We start from the raw sequence: 20,377 nt of genomic DNA, 5'->3' as shown, positions 1-20,377 counted from the left end.
AGCAAACAACGAACAAGTATTAATGAAAATTTCTTTCATCCACAAACCGTTTTCAATATCCTCGTTAACCAATGCTTCCGTTTTAAGAAAAACAACTATGGCTTTATTCATTCTCGAAGCCAAAGCGATATTTTCATAGCTCACCAACTGCTAGCAAAACATCTTCAATTGTAGTACTCACCTCTGGCACGCACCTGAAACCATGACGGAGAGATAATGACGTCCTTCCACCTCTGGACGCCATATCTAACGCCAGGTGAAACGTGCAAAACACAGCACACTACTTACTAGAATCCTATATTCATCTTTTCAAACAATCAATTATAAAATTCAAGATAAAACAACACAAACACACAAAAAAGAATATTAAGAAAAGGGCACGACGAGAGTAAGAGAGTAAGCAGATGGAGTTTAGCCTGGGCATAAAGCATTCAGTCTAATACACAGGAGAGATTTTTTGGAACATGAAAAATAGAAACATTATAGCTGGATAAGATGAGGATGGAAAGAGGTTTCAGAAGAGGTAACAGAATACATGGGAATTCCATAAGAAAGTAAAAGGCTGGTGAACAAAATATAACCCAACAGAGTTATATTTTTGTTCATTTATTATTAATTTATATTACATTAAGGATGTTAAACTAAACCAGCCTGATCTCATGAAAATCATGTGCATGGGGCAACAGTCATGCATTGTCAAAATTATTTATGCATGTATCTCAGCAGTTCCCGGAGTAAAATGTCTACAGTGGGGCACTAAAAGCAAGTTAAATTGGCTCCCAAACTGATCAAGATTTGAAGGTTAATGTTCTGTCAAATTTTACATCAACAAAACCTCCCTACCCTAACCCTTAAACCTAAATCTAAGCAAAAGTGCCATGAAAAGCAAATGTGAGATAAAAGACGAAATTATTGAAGCAGCCCCGTCATTTTGTGGTGCTTTTGTGGTTATATAATGCAAATGTTAAAACGTAATGCAATATAAAAATATTTCAAATTTAAAATATAGCACTGTGTGAGGAACAAAGTGAAAAGTGTTAATGAACTGGCAATTTGACGTAATTTGTGTGAAAGGAAATAAGTCAAGATTTGTTGTAGTCCTTCTAATGTTTATTTCATCAGAAAACTGCCACAATACATACAACAAACCAGGTAAAATCATTTTGCAAAAATATAAGTATAGAAATGTGATTTTATGAGACCAGTTGTCACTAAACACTTAGTAACTAAATTTGTGTTATAACTTTTCAATATAGATACTAGGTTTTTTCTTGCATTGCTGAAGCAAATTTTATTAAATTAAATGTAACTATAGTCATCTTGCTTTCACCATTTTAAATATGCTTCTCGTGTGGAACGGTTTCACGTGCGTTTTGCGCCATCCGCTGAGAATCACTTGCCAAGTGATGCTCTCTACTCTATCCTCCTGTATCTCTGGAGCCCTCAGGTATGCATGCGTCTTCCGGGCTTCCCTTGATATGCAAGCTCTGGTGACAGGATAGCGCCATGCGGATCACACATGTGATTAAACTGGGCTTCCCTTGAAATCGTGGCGCAGACAGCAAAACTTATATAAACCATTTTAATTTTACATGAGAATTTACTATTTTAAAATGCTTTGGAGCAGTTCAGCCATTTCAAATGTCTAGACAACTCCAACATTCTGAACAGTACTGATAAGGGTAAGAGAAAACGTCTCGGGTTCCCTGAACGAGATGTTGCGCTGCTAAGCGCTACGGGGAACAGCTTTCGCTGTGAGCCGAGCTGAATAATGTGTGGAACACGTCAATGAACATTGACCGGAATTTATAGCCTCGGCTGATGTAATCATTAGATGCACCTGAGGCCAGGCTATAAATGGATACGTCACCAGGTGTCGTCAGATACTTCTTTTTGAAGAGCAGTCCTGGGACGTCCCAGTGCGGCAAAGCAGCGCAACATCTCGTTCCGCCTTTTTCAGGGAATAAGGGTTACACATGTAACCCGAGACGTTCCCTTTACAAAAGGCTTCACTACGATGTTGCGCTGCTAAGCGATACGGGGAACGCAATACCCATGCCGCTGCACTTGGGGCTGTCCGGACCCCTACGGTTGTGCAGTGTAATCACAAAAACCTGAGAGGTCTCAGACATGAGCTTGAGATGTCGACTCAAGGGCATAAGAGCCCGGAGTAGCATAAACATCTAAACCATTAATTTTTTTGATGAATGTGTGCAGAGAGGACCAGTCTGCCGCATCACAAACTTGTTCAGGCATGAGCTGAGATGTCGACTCAAGGGCATAAGAGCCCAGAGTAGCAAAGCATCTAACCCACAAAGTTCGATGAATGTGTGCGAAGAGAACCCTATCGCAGCACAAACTTGTCATAAAAACTGCTGAATGTGAGCGGAGAGGACCAGCCTGCCGCATCACAAACTTGTTCAGGCATGAGTTGAGCTGTCGACTCAAGGGCATAAGAGCCCAGAGTAGCAAAGCATCTAACCCATAAAGTTCGATGAATGTGTGCGAAGAGAACCCTATCGTAACACAAACTTGTCATAAAAACTGATGAATGTGAGCGGAGAGGACCAGCCTGCCGCATCACAAACTTGTTTAGGCATGGGTCCATAAAATGTGATTAGTGTGTGCGGAGAGTGCCAACCTGCCGCACCACAAACTTGTTCGGTGTCAACTCAAGGGCGTAAGAGCCAAGAGTGGCAAGAACATCCAAACTATAAAAGTTTAATGAATGTGCGCGGAGAGGACCAACCTGCCGCACCACAAACTTGCTGCAGAGGGAGACCTCTAGCCAAGGCTTTAGAGGAGGAGAGCCCTCTGGAAGAGTGCGCCCTAAAACCTACTGGCGAAGCTTGACCGCGCGCCTCGTAGGCCCGGGCAGTAAGGTTTCTCACCCAAAGTGACAACCCGGTCACGGCTTCAAAGTGAAGAACTGCTGCCCTGACTTTACACCACTAGCAAGTGCGGTGGACATAATTCTGAAGGGCACAGACTGGACAAAGTCTGAGTAGTCTTTAGCTGCTCCGGCATTTACAAACGGCAGGGAGCAGAAGGCTTAGAGAATGACTGGCCAAGGGTCGAGAAAGGCACCTTGGGCAGGTAGTCAGGGTGAGGGTGCAAAGAATGCTCTTGGTCCTACCTGGGGCAACTCAAAACAGGCCGGCAAAAGAGACAGAGCCTGTAGGTACCCAAGTCTCCTTAGAGACGTAATTGCCATATGAATAACCATCTTGAGAGTCAGAAGTCTACCAAACGCTGACTCTAGAGGTTTTAAAAAGGGGGGTCTTACCCTATGAAGAGGTCCTAGCAAGAATGCCTCTTAGAGGGAACCCCGCCCACCAAGGCATGGCAAGCTGAAGTGGAAGCCACATAGAACCTGGCAGTGGCGAGGCAAGTGCCCACTGACAGTTCTTTCCACAGAAAATCCAGAACTGAAGCAAACTGGCAGTTAGCTGGTTCTGTAATTTAACTTATTAGAAGGAAACGCATGCAAGCGCATTTGTGCCATGTATGCGCCACCACAATCACACCCCCGAGGGGGGGGGACTGGGTGACTCGAGGAGAAGTAGAGGAGACATTGCGCTATCAACAGAGGCAAAGAGGTCCTCTTCTGCCCTGTAAAATCTACCCAGATCAGTTCCAAGGGAGGGAGCCCTAGCACTTGCAATGGTCTCGATAACTTCAGGAGAAAGCCCTGTGAACCTCAGTTGGTACCCTACAGGGACCAAGCATGAAAGGTTTCACAATTCGGGCCGGGGATGAATATGTCCCCTGAGCCTGAGAAAGAAGGTCCTACCTGTTCAGAATCGCCCAAGGCGAGCCGTCGAGGAGAGATATTAACTCCGAGAACCATATCCTGTTCAGCCAGCGCAGCGCCATTAATAGGAGGCAAGACCCTTGCTGGTGAACATTGCCAAGACTCCCGGGAGCAGAGAAACCGGGGAAAGAAACGCATACAGACGCATTCTGGGTCATGTATGTGTCTTAACGTCCAGACCCAAGGGGCTGGGTGATTTCAGGGAGAAGTAGAGGAGACATTGCGCTATTCATAGAGGCTGAGCGGTCCTCTTCTGCCCTAAGATCTCACCCAAACTTGTTCCAAGTGGAAAAAGCCCGGCATTTAAAAAGGTCTCGATAACCTCAGGAGAGAGCCCTGTGTCCCTCAGTTGGTACCCTTAGGGGCCAAACATGAAAGATTCCACAATTTGGGGCAGGGATGAAATATTGCCCTGTGCCTGAGACAGAAGATCCTTCCTGTTCGGCATCGCCAAAGGCGAGCCGTCGAGGGAAGAGATTAGCTCCGAGAACCAAGCCCTGTTCGGCCAGCTGGTGCTATCAGTAAGAGGCAAAAACCCTTGCTGGCGAACTCTGGGCAACTACTACCTTAGGGTGGAGTTCTTAACTCCCCCGTTGGTATTTTCTGTCTGGACCGTAAATCTGCTCCCATATACGGGCATCCAGGGATATAACTGACCTGAGTGACAGGAGCTTGCCCTGGGCCCTAAGGAGAACCCAACGTGTCAGAAATACAGCTGACAAGAACGTGGGTCTCCTTGATGGTAAGAGGCTACTGCTGCATTGTCCACCCGCACCAAGACATGGCAGCCTCAGGAGGAGGTATTTCAGGGCCAGAAATACAGCCATCAACCCGAGACAGTGACTGTGACAACCGAGCTGACGACCCTCCTATCCCCTTAAGCTGGACGACCACTTAAGGCTGCTACCCCGTCCATCAGGGAGGCGTCTGTCGTTAGCAGCCTGCGACAACAAGACGCACCTAGAGTGGGACCCAAGGCAGAAAACCGGGGTCTGAACCACATAGAAAGGGAACGAAGCCTGAGGCGCGTAACCCTATTTAGCCTAGGGGTTTTGGCCCTTGGAAGAATCCCCTGGCTTTTGGCCACAACAAAAACGGTCTCATGAGCAGAAGGTCCAGAGGGATCACTGTGGACGCATTCGCCCTGAGACCTGGAAATCATTGATACTGATAACAGTGCAACCTTGACCTAGCCTGACTTTGCTCAGGGTGATATAAATGGACTCAATCCTAGCGGGAGATAGTTGTGCCCGCATTGAGATTGAACTCCATACGATGCCCCGATAGACAGTGTTCTGAGTGGGAGAGAGGACGCTTTTCTTGGCGTTGAGCCTCAACCCCAGAGAAACAGATGAGCTAAGACGATGTCCCTGTGCTGAACTGCCAGTTCCTGGAACTGCGCTAGGATCAGCCAGTCGTCTACATAATTCAGAATGCAGATGCCCCGGAGTCACAAGGAGCCAGCGCTACATCATGCATTGTGAATGTGCGGGTAAAAAGGGCTAGGCTGAGTGAAAGAACCTGACCCTGGAAGACTTCGCCCCCGGAAGTGAACCTCAGGAACTTTCCATGTTGTGGCAGAACTTCTAAATGAAGTATAGAAGTGCGTCATAAGATCGATGGTGACCAGCCAAACGAGTTGTAGGGCTTGAGACACGACCATCTTGACAGGCATCATCTTGGACTTGAACACCCATGGGTAATTCAAGCTTTAAGATCTAAGCCAGACGCCACCCCTCACCCTCCATGGGTAATGGGAAGTATTTAGTGTAATAACCTAGCTCTCTCTCTGGAAGGGGAACACATACCATGGCCCCTTTAACCAGGAGAATGAGTTTTTGTTTTTACAAAAAAAGAAATCCGGTTTACGGTAGTGAGAACACGCCATTGAAACACGGAAAAGAGTGAATTAAATCCTGACGCCCTTATAAGACCCACAGAAAAGAATATATCCGGCAGGAGTTTCCACGCTGCCAGGATCTCTGAGATGGGTATTATATTTTAACACTTCCTGTTGAGGGGTTGTCGGGTGTTTCACGTCCTGAATAAGATGCAGGAACAGCGAAAACACCCAATTTTGATGGAAGCCTCTGCAACCCGAAACACCAAGAGGTGGCAGGAATGGGGGGCTTTGAGGGGGTACCGGGAGGGGTGAAGTGAAACACGCGCCCCGTCCCGAGGGGAGCTACCCCCTAATCTAGGTGCAAGACCGTCAGGGTTTTCTCTTGGGTCTTGCTTCGGGGCTGGCGAGGGTGGCGAGACTGTCCCCAATCCCTGGGAGGAGGAGCACGACTCGCCACGCTTTGTTTTTGAGCCTCCCTTCAGTCAGGACCGAGGCGGGTCTGCGGCTTGCTCGTCAAGCGCAGAACCCACACTCAGGTCGTCCAGGGGGTCAGCCTGGTAGGCCTGTAAAACAGCATAGTGTGCAGAGCAGTACCAGCCTGACCTGCTGCTTGATAAGCCCTTCCCAATAAAGTGGAGGTTGTCCTACAAGGCTTTGAGGGGAGAGAGGGCTTCTTAAGTGACGATGCCGAGCCCGGCGAGAGATAGCCCGCAAGCGTCTCTTCGACCGGCGGCATCACTGAATACCACCGTGCCTCAGCACCCACGATAGTCGAATATAATGACGTCGAGGGTATGCGAACACGGAAGGAAATATATATATATATATATATATATATATATATATATATATATATATATATATATATATATATTTAATTTTTATTTATTTTGGGGGTTTTCCATGAGCGAAAAAGCTCTTCATGGAGGTTATCAAAGAAGGGAAGGGACCCATGAGGCGTTCCCTTTCTTAGACTGGGAGATAAAATATATCCCCTAATTTGGAGAGTTTGGGGGTCTCTTTTTCGCGAGGCCAGTCCAATCTGGCAACCGCACGAGTAACAACATCGAGCAATTTCCTCCGTAGATTTTTTTATCGCGGACGGAAAGCTCGGAGGCGGGAAGAGAATCGCGATCCACCTCATGACCCGAAGAAGCGTCGAGATCATGTGTGAAGGACCAGCTGGATTTGGGGAGAGAGTGAGAGAAAGGGATCAACCCGTCTCTTGCTCCTCAGCCACATCCATGCAAGAGCCCCACGAACTATTTTTTTTTTTTTTTTTTCGTGAGTGCTGACTCCCGGAAGCAAGCGAGGCGAGCACGACGCACTCTGCCTGTTAAAGCAAATCGCAGTGCTCGCACCCGCCCTGCTGCAACGCGAGAGCAGCGTGCTCTTACCCCCAAACAAACAGAGCAAAAACTGATGTGTGTCGTCTTCAGCTATAGAGCGAAAGGGGAGAGGAAGAGGGGAACACGCACCGTTTGCGGCTTTCAGTCATTCTCTCTTTTTCTAAACAGAAGAGAACAACATTCACTGCACACTGCCTAACTGATTCTAACTTCTAACAGAGGAAAGAAAGTTTTGACAGGATTTGTGAAACACACAGAAACAGAATCGCTCTGAAAAAAAGAGTTTCTGACGACACCTGGTGACGTATCCATTTATAGCCTGGCCTCAGGTGCATCTAATGATTACATCAGCCGAGGCTATAAATTCCGGTCAATGTTCATTGACGTGTTCCACACATTATTCAGCACGGCTCACAGTGAAAGCTGTTCCCCGTAGCGCTTAGCAGTGCAACATCGTAGTGAAGCCTTTTGTAAAGGGAACACCTGTCCTGCACCAGCATTAATTACAAGACTTTCCACATCTACACATCAACATCCTTAACATGTATCACAGTAAACTGTAACAGATTTTTTTTCATTACAAAGAATTTTTTTTTTAAGATTTTTCATAACAAATTAACTTGTATTTTTAAGAAAGATTAACTACCTTTCTAACTTTCTTGTGATTATGGCATTACTGCAACTGTTTAAACAATGAAGAACTATGGTAAACATAAGGGCAAGAACAATGTAAAATAAAAGTCTTGGCCTTTATACATTTTGAACAAAGCCATGTATAATATTGAAATACATTTCCAGATTATGTTTGAGAATAGGCATCAAACTGGTCTGGTTTGGCTTCAGATGTCACTAGAATAAAAAACATATGCCCAAATCATTAAGAGTCTGATAAAAGGAAAACAATATCTGATTTCACTGTCTGTTATGGAGTAGGAACAAATATATTTACTATAGAAGCAGTCTCAAATCAGTAAAGTGGTTTACTCATGAATTTTACATATGTGCCAATATAAATAAGATACGTTTGTTTGATTTCCCACAGCACCTGAAGAACAAAACATTTTGAATTCAGAAGCGTCTAGATGCTCAGATGATCAAAAGAATCATGAACTTAGAAACATGAAATGCCCTTACATTTCTTAATTATTAATTGCAATTATGTACAAAATAAAAATAAAAAACAAACCTAATTTTTCATTTCTTTTATCATCTTTTGCTTATTTTTTCATCGATCTCTTCCTATTATAAGCATGCTTCACTGTGTGTTAGAAGATATCATAATTGATTAGTGTTTTGATTTTATCTTATATATTAGATTCATAAGGATCATATGTTCTAGAAACAAAAAAGTAATTTGCAGGTATCATTGATTTATTATATCAGTCGTTGCATGCACAGGTAAATTTGTTTGTAGCTTATAAATTAAGGTGTGAGGTGTGTGGATTGTGCTTCTGAAACTATATTATCCCTCAGAAAGAGAGTAGGACATGCCCTCAGCTCAACAGATATGATCACACTGTAACCCTCTAATCTTTCCTCTTTAGAGTCCATTACTTCTGATCTCCCTGTTGGCCCACAAGGGCCATTACAACTCTCCATAAGAACACCTGCTGAGATTGCAGGGGAGTCAAAACAACTGATAAAAACAAGAGTTGACGCAAGGTGTTTATTTCACATTTTAAAAATTCTGTTGTTGGGTGTAACAGCTGGGTCCTCAATATTTATATTGAAGAATAAAACTCAGAGTCAGGTTTTGTAATAATAAAATAAGAGAGTTTACTCTGATTGTCCTCTGCAGGTTCAATAGGCATCATGAGTCGATGAGATATAACAGTTAGAAAGACAGGAATTCAAAGTGACATTTTATAAATTTTCCAAAGCAATTATATTCATAAGCAAATTATATTAATGGTGTAATTGTACCACAAATTCTAAAATTCTGGTAGGTCAACTACTTCAAACATTTTAACATATACAAATATGGACGGCTTCTGTCTTTGTGCCACAACATGAATCAAGGTCCCATCCCTGGTTGAAACAAACTTATGGTCAGATATCAGTTATGGCTACTCCTTATTTCTTTAATTCAAAGGGGTACCAAGGAGAGCAATTCAAATCCTTGGATGTTGTTTTCGACTACGGCAGTCACATTTCAGAGGGCACAATTACCGTAAATAATTCAGAGACATAAGTTATTTAGACATTCAATGTGTAGGTGTTATCTTCTCCTCTGAAATATAGGCCTCCTCCTAAAACTTGCTGGAATGTCAGGCCTCACCATCTGTGGAACATTAGGACAGAGATCAGGAGAAAACACAGAAAACATAGTATAAAATCACATTAAAGAAACTAAAATCTCTATCTCTCTCTGATAAACATGTATGTGAATAAATCCAAGATACAGTAAATGCATATTCTCCAGAACCCGGGCTAAATGATTAATCACTGTTACTGCACTCCTGACATGGGCCAGACCCTCAGTCACCCCTCAGATTACATACATGTTACCTGCACCTTATAGAAAAATAGAAAATTGATTAAAATAATAACAATAAATGAAGACGATAAAAGATCAGATATAATTTGTAAAAATAAATGGACCACTTCACTGTAATGTCAAGTCAAGTCAATTTTATTTGTATAGCGCCTTTCACAACACACATCGTTTCAAAGCAGCTTTACAGAATATTAGCATTAACAGACGATAAGAACTGTAATGTCTATAAAGTCGATTAATCATCATTGTGTAATTTAGATAAAATACGAATTTTAATAGTGTTTATAAATAATTAAATGATAATTGTATTAATAACCCCAGTGAGCAAGCTGTAGGCGACTGTGGCAAGGAACACAAAACTCCATAAGATATAGATTAATGGAGAAAAATAACCTTGGGAGAAACCAGACTCACTGTGGGGGCCAGTTCCCTCTGGCTAACATTATGAATGTAATGTAAATATTAATTATGTATAGGTAAAATCATGGTTTAAAATTATTAAACTAAGTGATAAGGGTCATTGATTAAACATAGATTGTGTTTGAACTGTAAGATTAATGACCAAAGTCTTTGAAGTCCATCTTGATTAATTGCAGAAGTTCACATAGATGCAACTGTCCTTGTTAACTGGCTGATGAAGGCTTTTTTTGGCAATAGTTAGTCTAAGCATTTAATTTCAGGATCGTAGTCCATAAATAGACCGAGGTGATGCAGGTTGGAGTTGGCATAATTTCATCCTCTGAAGTCTGTCATAATAGATTGAAGTGATGTTTGGCTGGCACCGGCTGCATTTAGTCATCAACATTCTGCGACATGTAGCAGTGGAGTCCAACATGAAGCAGGAATGGTGCTGGATCCAGCCGGTTCTGGTGACCTCAGGATAGGAGTCCCGAGGTTGAGACAGGGAAACAAATAAAAAGATGTAAGCGTAGATGCCATTGAATTTATTGCAGAGTTAGAGATCATGCTCAATGTTTCTGGTTCCGGCAGACCCAACTAAAGCAGCCTAATTGTGGGATAAATTAGGTGTATGCCTGGCTAAATAGATGAGTCTTTCGTCTAGATTTAAACTGAGAGAGTGTGTCTGCATCTCGAACAGTGTTTGGGAGACTATTCCATAGTTTAGGAGCCAAATATGAAAAGGATCTTCCTCCTTTAGTGGATTTTGATATTCTAGGAACTATTAATAGGCCAGAATTTTGCGATCTTAATGAACAGTTTGGAATATAGCGTGTTAGAAGATCACTTAAGTACTGCGGAGCTAGACCATTCAAAGCTTTGTACGTAGTTAACAGAATTTTAAAATCAATACGGAATTTAACAGGTAGCCAATGTAACGATGATAAAATGGGGCTAATATGATCATATTTCTTGGTTCTTGTCAGCACTCTGGCTGCTGCATTTTGAACCAATTGAAGTTTATTTATTGATCTTGCTGGACATCCTCCCAGTAATGTATTACAATAATCTAGTCTTGAGGTCATGAACGCATGAATTAGTTTTTCGGCATCAGCAACCGAGAGCATATGCCTTAATTTAGCAATATTTCTTAGGTGGAAGAATGCTGTTCTACAAACATTTGTAATTTGATTTTCAAAGGACAGATTGGTATCAAATATAACACCTAAGTTCTTTGCTGTTGAAGATGATGTAACAGTACATCCATCTAGAGTCAAATTATATTTTAGTGGCTTATTTTTAGAGTTTTTTGGTCCAATAATTAGAACCTCTGTTTTGTCAGAATTGAGTAGAAGGAAATTTCTGGCCATCCAATCTTTTATTTCATTGATACACTCTGCTAATTTTGAGAATTGTGAAATCTCATCAGGTTTTGAAGAAATATAAAGTTGTGTATCGTCAGCATTGCAGTGGAAACTTATTCCACGATTCCTGATAATATCTCCCAGGGGAAGCATATACATGGAGAAAAGCAGAGGCCCTAAAACTGATCCCTGTGGCACTCCATACTTTACTTTTGTTTGGTTTGACAATTCCTCATTTAAATAGACAAAGTGGTAGCGGTCTGCTAAATATGACCTAAACCATGCTAATGCCACTCCACAAATTCCAACATAATTCTCCAGCCTATTCAAGAGATTGTTGTGATCTATCGTGTCGAATGCAGCACTAAGATCTAAAAGCACTAGAAGAGAAATGCAGCCGCGATCAGATGATAAGAGCAAGTCATTTGTAACTCTGATAAGTGCAGTCTCTGTACTGTGATGAGGCCTAAATCCTGATTGAAATTCTTCATATATACTATTTCTCTGTAGAAATGAACATATTTGGGAGGATACTACCTTTTCTAGTATTTTTGACATAAACGGGAGATTTGAAATCAGTCTATAATTCGCAAGTTCTCCAGGATCAAGTTGTGGCTTCTTAATTAGCGGTTTGATAATTGCCATTTTAAAGTTTCTTGGGACATGTCCTAAGCATAGCGAGGAGTTAATGATATTAAGAAGAGGTTCTGATATTACAGGAGATACCTCTTTTAAGAGCTTAGTTGGTATAGGATCTAACAAACAAGTTGTGGCTTTTGATGTTTCGATAAGTTTTGTTAGCTCTTCATGACCTATGATAGCGAAGGATTGAAGTTGCACATGAGGGAAATTATTCGACACTGTTTTCTGAGGTGCTGTGACAGATGATTGCATAATTCCAATTTTATTTCTGATTATTTCAATTTTATCTGTAAAGAAATTCATGAAGTCATTACTCTTGAGCTGTGACATAATATCTGGTTCGGTTGAGGCTTTATTCCTAACCAATTTAGCCACAGTACTGAATAAACATCTAGGATTGTTGTGGTTATTTTCTATGAGTTTACTAAAATATGCTGACCTGGCAGCTTTGAGTGCGTGTTTGTAGCTACAGACACTATCCTTCCATGCACCCTGAAATACTTCTAATTTTGTATTTTTCCACATGCGCTCCATTTTGCAAGCTGCTCTCTTGAGAGCATGAGTGTGATCATTGTACCATGGTGCAGGGCTTATGTCTTTAATTTTCTTTAATTGAAGTGGGGCGACAACATCAAGGGTGCTAGAGAAGACTGCATTTAAATTTTTTGATATTTCATCAAGTTCTTCTGGGCTTTGGGGTTTATTGAGTATATGAGATAGATCTGGAAGAGTATTAGTGAAGTCATCTTTAGTGGTCGAAAGAATAGTTCTACCTGAACGATAGCGTGGTGTAGATTGAGTAACATTAGCTGATTGCAGCATGCAAGAGACGAGGTAATGATCCGAGATGTCATCACTCTGCTGCAGAATTTCTATATTATCAACATCAACTCCATATGAAAGAATTAAATCTAGCGTATGATTATGGCGATGAGTTGGTCCTGTTACATTTTGTCTGACTCCAAGAGAGTTGAGAATATCGATAAATGCTAATCCCAATGTATCATTTTCATTATCTATGTGAATGTTGAAGTCACCAACAATTAAGGCTCTATCTACAGTAACTACAAGATCTGATAAAAAATTAGCAAATTCACTAAGGAAGTCTGAATAAGGCCCGGGTGATCTATACACTGTAGCAAGGGTAAAGGACGACAGAGATTTTTTATTTATATTTGTATTTGACGGTGTCACATTAAGCATTATTAGTTCAAAAGACTTACATTTATATCCTGTCCTCTGAGTAACACCAAAAACGTCACTGTAAATTGTAGCAACACCTCCTCCTCGACCCTTCAGACGAGGTTCATGTTTATAACAATAACCTGGGGGAGTAGATTCATTTAAACTAATATTCATCCGGTTTAAGCCAGGTTTCAGTCAAACAGAGCGCATCCAATCTATGATCTGTAATCATTTCATTGACAATTAGTGCTTTGGTAGCAAGAGATCTAATGTTTAGTAGCCCTATTTTTATATGATGTTTATTTTTAATTTGTTTGTTTTGTTCAAGTTTGACCTTAATCAAATTTTTTCTAAATGATTTAGTGAGGGTATTGTGTTTGGTAGTTCGGGGAACAGACACAGTCTCTATGAGATATCTAGGTGATACATTCTCTATGTGTTGTAGTTTATGTGACCTGTGTGACGTCTCATGGCAGCTAGCAGACGTTCGGATTAACCAGTTTGTCTGCTTCCTGACCTGGGCCCCATTTAGTCAATTAATATCATTATTAAGTCTACGAGCCAAATTACTAGAGAGGAGAGTGGCACCTTCCCTGGAGGGATGGAGTCCGTCTCTCTTTAGCAGGTCAGGTCTACCCCAAAAACTTTTCCAATTGTCTATAAATCCTATTTTATTCTGCAGACATCACTCAGACATCCAGCCATTCAGTGACACTAATCTACTATAAACCTCGTCACCATGACGAGCAGGGAGGGGACCAGAGCATATTACAGTGTCTGACATCGATTTTACAAATTTGCACACCTCTTTGACATTATCTTTAGTGATCTCCGACTGTAGTAATGTGGCAAATATGTACTTGGCAGTTACAATATACTGATGCCATTACCAATATATCAGTATTCAGAACATCAGAGACAGAATTGGTCTCATTTTCCATCTACAGTAGATCTGGATGGTTTGCCATCAATAAGATATCCATGTACACTGCATTGCATCAGGAGAATTAAATGTAGAATATCTGGTCATTTTTGCATGACCGAGGGCTTGACGGAAAGTGAACACTGCAGTGAGCCAGTAAACTTGAACATGTAATCTATAATGGAACAAGTTTAGTTAGGGAAATTCTACTTTTTAAGCTTGTGGCAAGCCTTGAGGCAGCTATCCCTTTAAAATCTATTGATTAGAACAGGGGAATTCAAACTTGAAATATTTTTGGACCAGATCAAGCGCAGACAACATGGGTTTTATAAGGGCTGTAGTCAACCCTTCCCAGTATAACATGTCCAGCTACACAACAGTATGAGAACCATAATCCCTCAAAGGTTACCCCCAAAAGGTAACATTTTATTATAAATGGCAATGATCCATATCACTGGGGTGTGTTCATTAAATATGTAATTAAGCAAACAGAGAGATTAATATCCTTTTATAGGGGGTTAAACGAGGAAGAGGAGGTGATTACTGATGACATGTGAGTAATGAGCTGGACTCAGAAGCCCTCTGCGTTGATGTTGACAGTAATTATTTCCACAGCAGTCAGGGTCATGACTTTGCCATTTTTGCTGATTTGTACATCTGTTTGTGTATTCACTTACCCTTGTTTAGTTATAATCTTGTGTGTATCTATCATTTTTCGCTGTAAGAAATTTTTATTGTGTGCAGTGATATTTTCAGGTCAATTTAAAGGGAATCCTGCAAATTAACTACCATGTAAGAATACAGGGAGAATGAATACTAATGTAATCATAATTATTAAAGATAATAATGACAAATATGATTTCATTTACATTTATAATAATCATGGCTCTACAGTGTGAGCGTTTTACTCCCATTTGCAAGTGAACATTACTTGCGAATGCAGAAAATTAATTGGGCGCACAGCACGAGTAATGCCCAAAGTTATGAATGTATTATTGTAGCCTACCATCTGAATTAAAACTGCCTACTATATATTCCCTCATATACCAAATACTTTAAAAAGATGTGCGTTAGTTATTTTTGCATTAAAAGTAAAAATAAATGTCACTCTCCAATGGTTTAAGTGGATTTTCTTGCTTATTTTTTATGTGTCAAAATTACGGACAGTGTTTTGAATAATGACGGATTACTCACGCGCTTACACACAAGATTCTGAGAAAAATAGTGTTCAAATTAAAATGTGCAAATCCATAATATGCGCGATAACAGTAAACAGCATGTCAGCGTCCTACCTCAATGTGATCAGCAGAATCTACCAATAACAGCCTTTTTGTACAACTGCGTGAGGATGACGCTGATCACATGTACAGTATTCTTCTTCTAACGCAACTGCACTGGCTGTCGCGTGGACAGGCACATGTGGATTTTTTTTTACAGATGCAGAATTGCTTCTTTTGGGGAATTTTTTGTCATATAAAATATATATTAACATTGTATAACTTTCATGAATAACGCATTATACAATGCTTAATGCTTTCAGTTAAAACTGAAAATACATGAATGTAGTTATGAATATCATGAACATTTGATTTGAAAGATTTAAATGTTGATGAACTAGCTACTAATCTGAAGTAGGCCTACCTACAATATATGTTTTTAATAGCAAATGGAAGTATAAAGTGTCATCAATATTTTATTAACTTATTAGTGGCATAAGGAGATCTAGAAGGACTGATGTTGTTTGGTACTACCTGTAAGGTTAATTTAAGAAATAATCATTTGAAAAAGGTTTATCAGAGAAGTCATCCTTTCACTGGAATGAAGTATGTTTTGTTAATGAATTCTGTAGTAATTTTTAATGCATGCATGCTCTGCTGTGATACATTACCAGTTGTATTATGTGAGCTGTGAAACATTGTACAGTTGAGTCCTATTGATAAATTGTACTATGGAATTGTGTTTAGTTTTTTTTTTTTCTTTTTTCTCTTGAGTTTGACAGACCGGAGTCACTATTCACTTTCATTATGGCAAATAACCATAATTACTGCGGTGCACTCAATAATTTTTTCCTCATTAATAAAGTTTTACTCCTAAAAAAAAATTACTGTTATTTGTAAATTATGTCTCTATGTTGGAGAGACAAACCAAAAAGCTCTGTTCCAAAACCAAGTAAGCTGCCTCCAGTGGCAGCATTTTAAGGGATCATTTTTGCACACTAAAGATGTGAAAGCGCTTCAAAAAAGTAATCTGAAAGGTCCTGCATCTTATAGTCCAAAGTGACTTATTTATATACTATACCTAGTTGATGTTGGCCAGTGAAACCCGCTGCACACCAGACACATATGCTTACAAACATCTGGCCATCATAACAGAATTGTGCAAACCAACAGAATTACCAGTACTCTAAGACCGCTGTCACATGCAACTCCTCACATACCCACAAAATGAAATTTCATCACACCCCTAGTAAAAACACTCAGTCAGTCAAAGTTAGTGTATAGCAAATGGGGTTGCAAATTTCAGAAATGTCCTTGATCGACAGTTGTTAATGTAAATGAATATTATTTTTTTCTTTCACAGACTAAAATGTGTTTATTTGTAATTGTAAGCACACAAAGTATCATGTTATAAACAGATGTGGATTATTTGTCGCATTTTGTCATGATACAACAACAAACAATTACTTAAACAATTATTAAAGCAGTTGATCCTGATTAAATCAAGCCCAAATACAACGTGATGTGATTGGCATGCTGATCGGCAGAAACTCCTGGGTCCAATCAATCAATTCTATACTGAAAAGATCAATTAAAAGTATAATAAAAAACTGACTAGTTCACCAAATTGTGTGTGTGCAATGTATATTTATGCTCACTGGAGTATCACATAGTTTCTCTTGTGTCACCTGCATATAATTAAATAAACTGCAAGATAATGTGCATTTGCTTATGTGCTTTGCATGAGGATCAATACTTGTAGTGCCAAGCACTGACTCAATTCGATACGAGCATGCTGTCTAACTGACACACTTCCAAATACTCACGCACAATTTGTCATGTTTGGAGAAAACAATAATGGACAATTAATCAAATTAAAAACATGACATGTCTTAGTGTGATTATTAAGCCATGGAAGACTGAAATATTATTCTGCATGAGCTGCTTTCTTCAAAGTGATTGTGCAAAGCAGACCACTCATAACTCCAAACAACATTATATGGGATGACAGAGCAAAGCACTAATCCACTGTGCAGCATGCAGCACATGCAAACTATATATTTATACAATTAAATCACAGCAGTTGCACTTTAATGATCACACTGGGCCATGTAGCAAACTGTTTATCTGGACAAGGGAAGCTTCCATCAAAAACGTGTCAAAATAAAAGCTCATGTCAAAATAAAAGCATGAATCAAACTAAAAGCTTGATGCCTGAAATTCGAAAATGTGACCCAAAAAATATTACAAGCATGTAATATTCACTGTAGTAATAATAATAATGGTTAATAATAGCAATAATTATAAAAATGTTGTGCAATGTACTGTATTAAAGTTTGCTAAAAAAAAAAAGATGAAATGATATGTTGAAAAATTATTGTTCTATATTTATTGTTGAAGGATTAAGGAATTAATTTGATTAACAATATTTTGATGATGAAATTAAATTAAACTTTAAAACATGGAATTCTAAAAAATTAAATACAGGATTTGGGAAATATTTGAAGAGTGTAGGGACTTAAAAACACTTTAGTAATGCAAAGTTTATTGAAAAACACTTGAAGGACACATGCATTTGTTTTATTATTTTTATTTTCATTGAAATTTACCTTTTTGAATAGGCTAAAAGAGTGTTTAATTGCACATTGCCATATTAGCATATGTTTGCTTTGGTATCGATATTGGTATATCAAGAACTGTGAAATTTCCATGATATCAGTACTAGCTACTGAAAATGTTGTATCGTGCCACCATTAGTATATATTATCCACTTATTATCCACATATGGTCACTTATGATGTTCCATGTCAGTTAGGATGTTGTCATAGAAAGTAGCTGCCAACGTAGGTGGAACAGAACCCAATTGTGTACATGTGGTCTAAATGTATCCTAGTGGCATGTTTGTTTATGTAAGTATGTTCATGTCACAATCTGTTTCTAGCCTTTGTTGGCTAGAACACAAAAGGCCTATGGGCTACTGTTATGCTGCCAGTCATGCAGAGGAAATTACATGTAAGTCCCACACAAGGGCAAGGAGTTCCCATGAAGGTCCTAGGGTTCTTCGATGACCTATTTTTTTACCACCTCCAGCAGAGATAGCTTGCATTTTGCTCTTTTAAAGTTAGGATGAAAATGTGGAGTAACTGAGATCCCTGTTTTGAGTAGACTGCAATAGAGGAATGAGGCGACAGGAGCAAATTTGCTGAGGAGCCTTGATATAAAAGCCATCTGAAGGACTTTAATGATGTGAAATATGGCCCAGATGCTGAATCAGGCACTGATGCATTAAACAACCACAAGCTAAAAGCAATTAAATTAGATGCTTTTCTGATTCTGTACACTTAGAAAATATGCAGTTTTTTATTTTTTCCAAGGTTTAGCGTAATATTTCTTGGGTGTTTAAAAATAACTGGATTCATAATTAATATTGGGCTGTTTAATAGTACACTATGATGTAACAAAAATTCTCAATGTCTCTCTCTCTCTCTATCTCTGCTGTTGATGATATTTGCAGGTTCCGGAACAATGGCAACCACTGAGCCACTCCTTTACATCACTCTGCTGATCCTGCACAAGCTCCTCTCCTTCCTGTTTGACTACTAAGAGACCACAGCCAAACAACTTCACTTTATGTACCAAACGACAAAGGGAAAACATAACGATGTGTATATATATATATATATATATATATATATATATATATATATATATATATATATATATAATCTTCCATTATGACACATCACAGAGAGGGATTGGATGTGACAAATTGATCAGCAAATGACTTTGAATAAAAATTAAATATCACAATAATAAAGAGAAGGCCATATACTTTTCTGAGACTTGTGTGGGAAATTTGTCTCAGATTTGGGTGTAAAATGGATTCTATAAGAAGCATGACAAAAACAAAACAAAATATATATAAAAAAGGAGTTCTTGTGAATTAGAGCTTTGCAACTGTGTCATACACAAAACTGATATCCATAAACGCTGCATCCACTTTCCAAATACAACATTTTGTCTTGCTATATGCATGGCTCTTTTTTAGTTTTGTTTTATTATTTTATTATTATTATTATTATTATTTACATTTAAGTGATTTTTTTTTTGTGATTAAGTGATTAAGATTTTTCATTTTAATTTGATAATTTTTCTAATTTAAGTATCTGATGTTGAATTACGAATGACAAGGTCAAAACTTCACATTTCACATCTCAATATTTTTATTTGCATGAGCTGAATCCGAATCAGAAAGGTCAAGACGCTCATTCATGTTAAGACAATGTGTAATACTATGTGTTTAAGAGTTCTCAAATATTTCACATAATGTATAAAAATGCAACATTATATATTTTGATCAACACGTTACCATAGTTGTTGTCAGTCACTTCTAATAATGTTTATTTTTATTAAAGGTATGGTGGTCAAGGTAAGACATTCATTTATAAAATTGTAAAAGAAAAAAAATATTGGTACTGTATGTCACCAACACCAGTTGAAATAAAAGTTTTTTCTTAAAAAAAAAATGTTTTTACATCACAAAAGCACTTTCTATTTTTTTTTTTTTCAGCTTGCTTACTCTGCAGTCTTGGCTAAACATTCAAGCATCCCATGGGTGTCATGAACTGCGATGTATACTTTACAGTACGATAGGCTCAATTCCAGCTGAAAAACGCATTACTCTTGCAAGCATTAGTGACTGAGCACAGCAGGCATACAACTCACGGTTCATTTCATTAGTCAAATGCACATCCCCCTTTTGCAGTGGTGTCAAATAACTCTTAACCCTCTTCTGCTGTCTTTGCTTAACCCTGCTCCACTCTCATCCGCTCTACCTAAACACATCTTCTGATGAATGGCAGAGGCATTGTTCTCTGCTAAAACACTGAGTTCTATTGTCTTAATGAAAACCTGGAAGGCGTCACATAACAAACCAACCTCTCACCGACTTTGACATTCATTGTGTTTATCACCTCCAAGTAACTGACTTTCACCCGCTTTGATTTTCACATGTACAATGAATGTCATCCTCCTTTCAGTGGAATAAATAACTGTTTACAAACTAAAATGGATCTAATGGGTGGAGACAAGCATCCGGTGAGCAACTGAAGCATTAGCTTTTTTTTCTTTTTTAAAACTAAATGA

General features: G+C 39.3%; 1 protein-coding gene across 1 annotated transcript in view; it reads left to right on the top strand.

Moving 5' to 3' along the window:
- LOC127643651 (V-set and transmembrane domain-containing protein 2B-like) overlaps window positions 1-19,714 on the top strand; it is a 35,232-nt gene extending 15,518 nt beyond the window's left edge. The window contains exon 5 of the mRNA XM_052126850.1: window positions 18,747-19,714. Coding sequence (XP_051982810.1) covers window positions 18,747-18,835 — 89 coding nt within the window. The 3' untranslated portion in view covers window positions 18,836-19,714. The remainder of the gene's footprint in view (window positions 1-18,746) is intronic.
- The last annotated feature ends 663 nt before the right edge of the window (window positions 19,715-20,377 follow it).

Source organism: Xyrauchen texanus, chromosome 1, assembly GCF_025860055.1.
Source record: "Xyrauchen texanus isolate HMW12.3.18 chromosome 1, RBS_HiC_50CHRs, whole genome shotgun sequence".
Lineage (NCBI taxonomy): Eukaryota > Metazoa > Chordata > Actinopteri > Cypriniformes > Catostomidae > Xyrauchen > Xyrauchen texanus.
The sequence above is the reverse complement of the archived record's forward strand: the minus strand, read 5'-3'. Positions and strand labels throughout refer to the sequence as shown.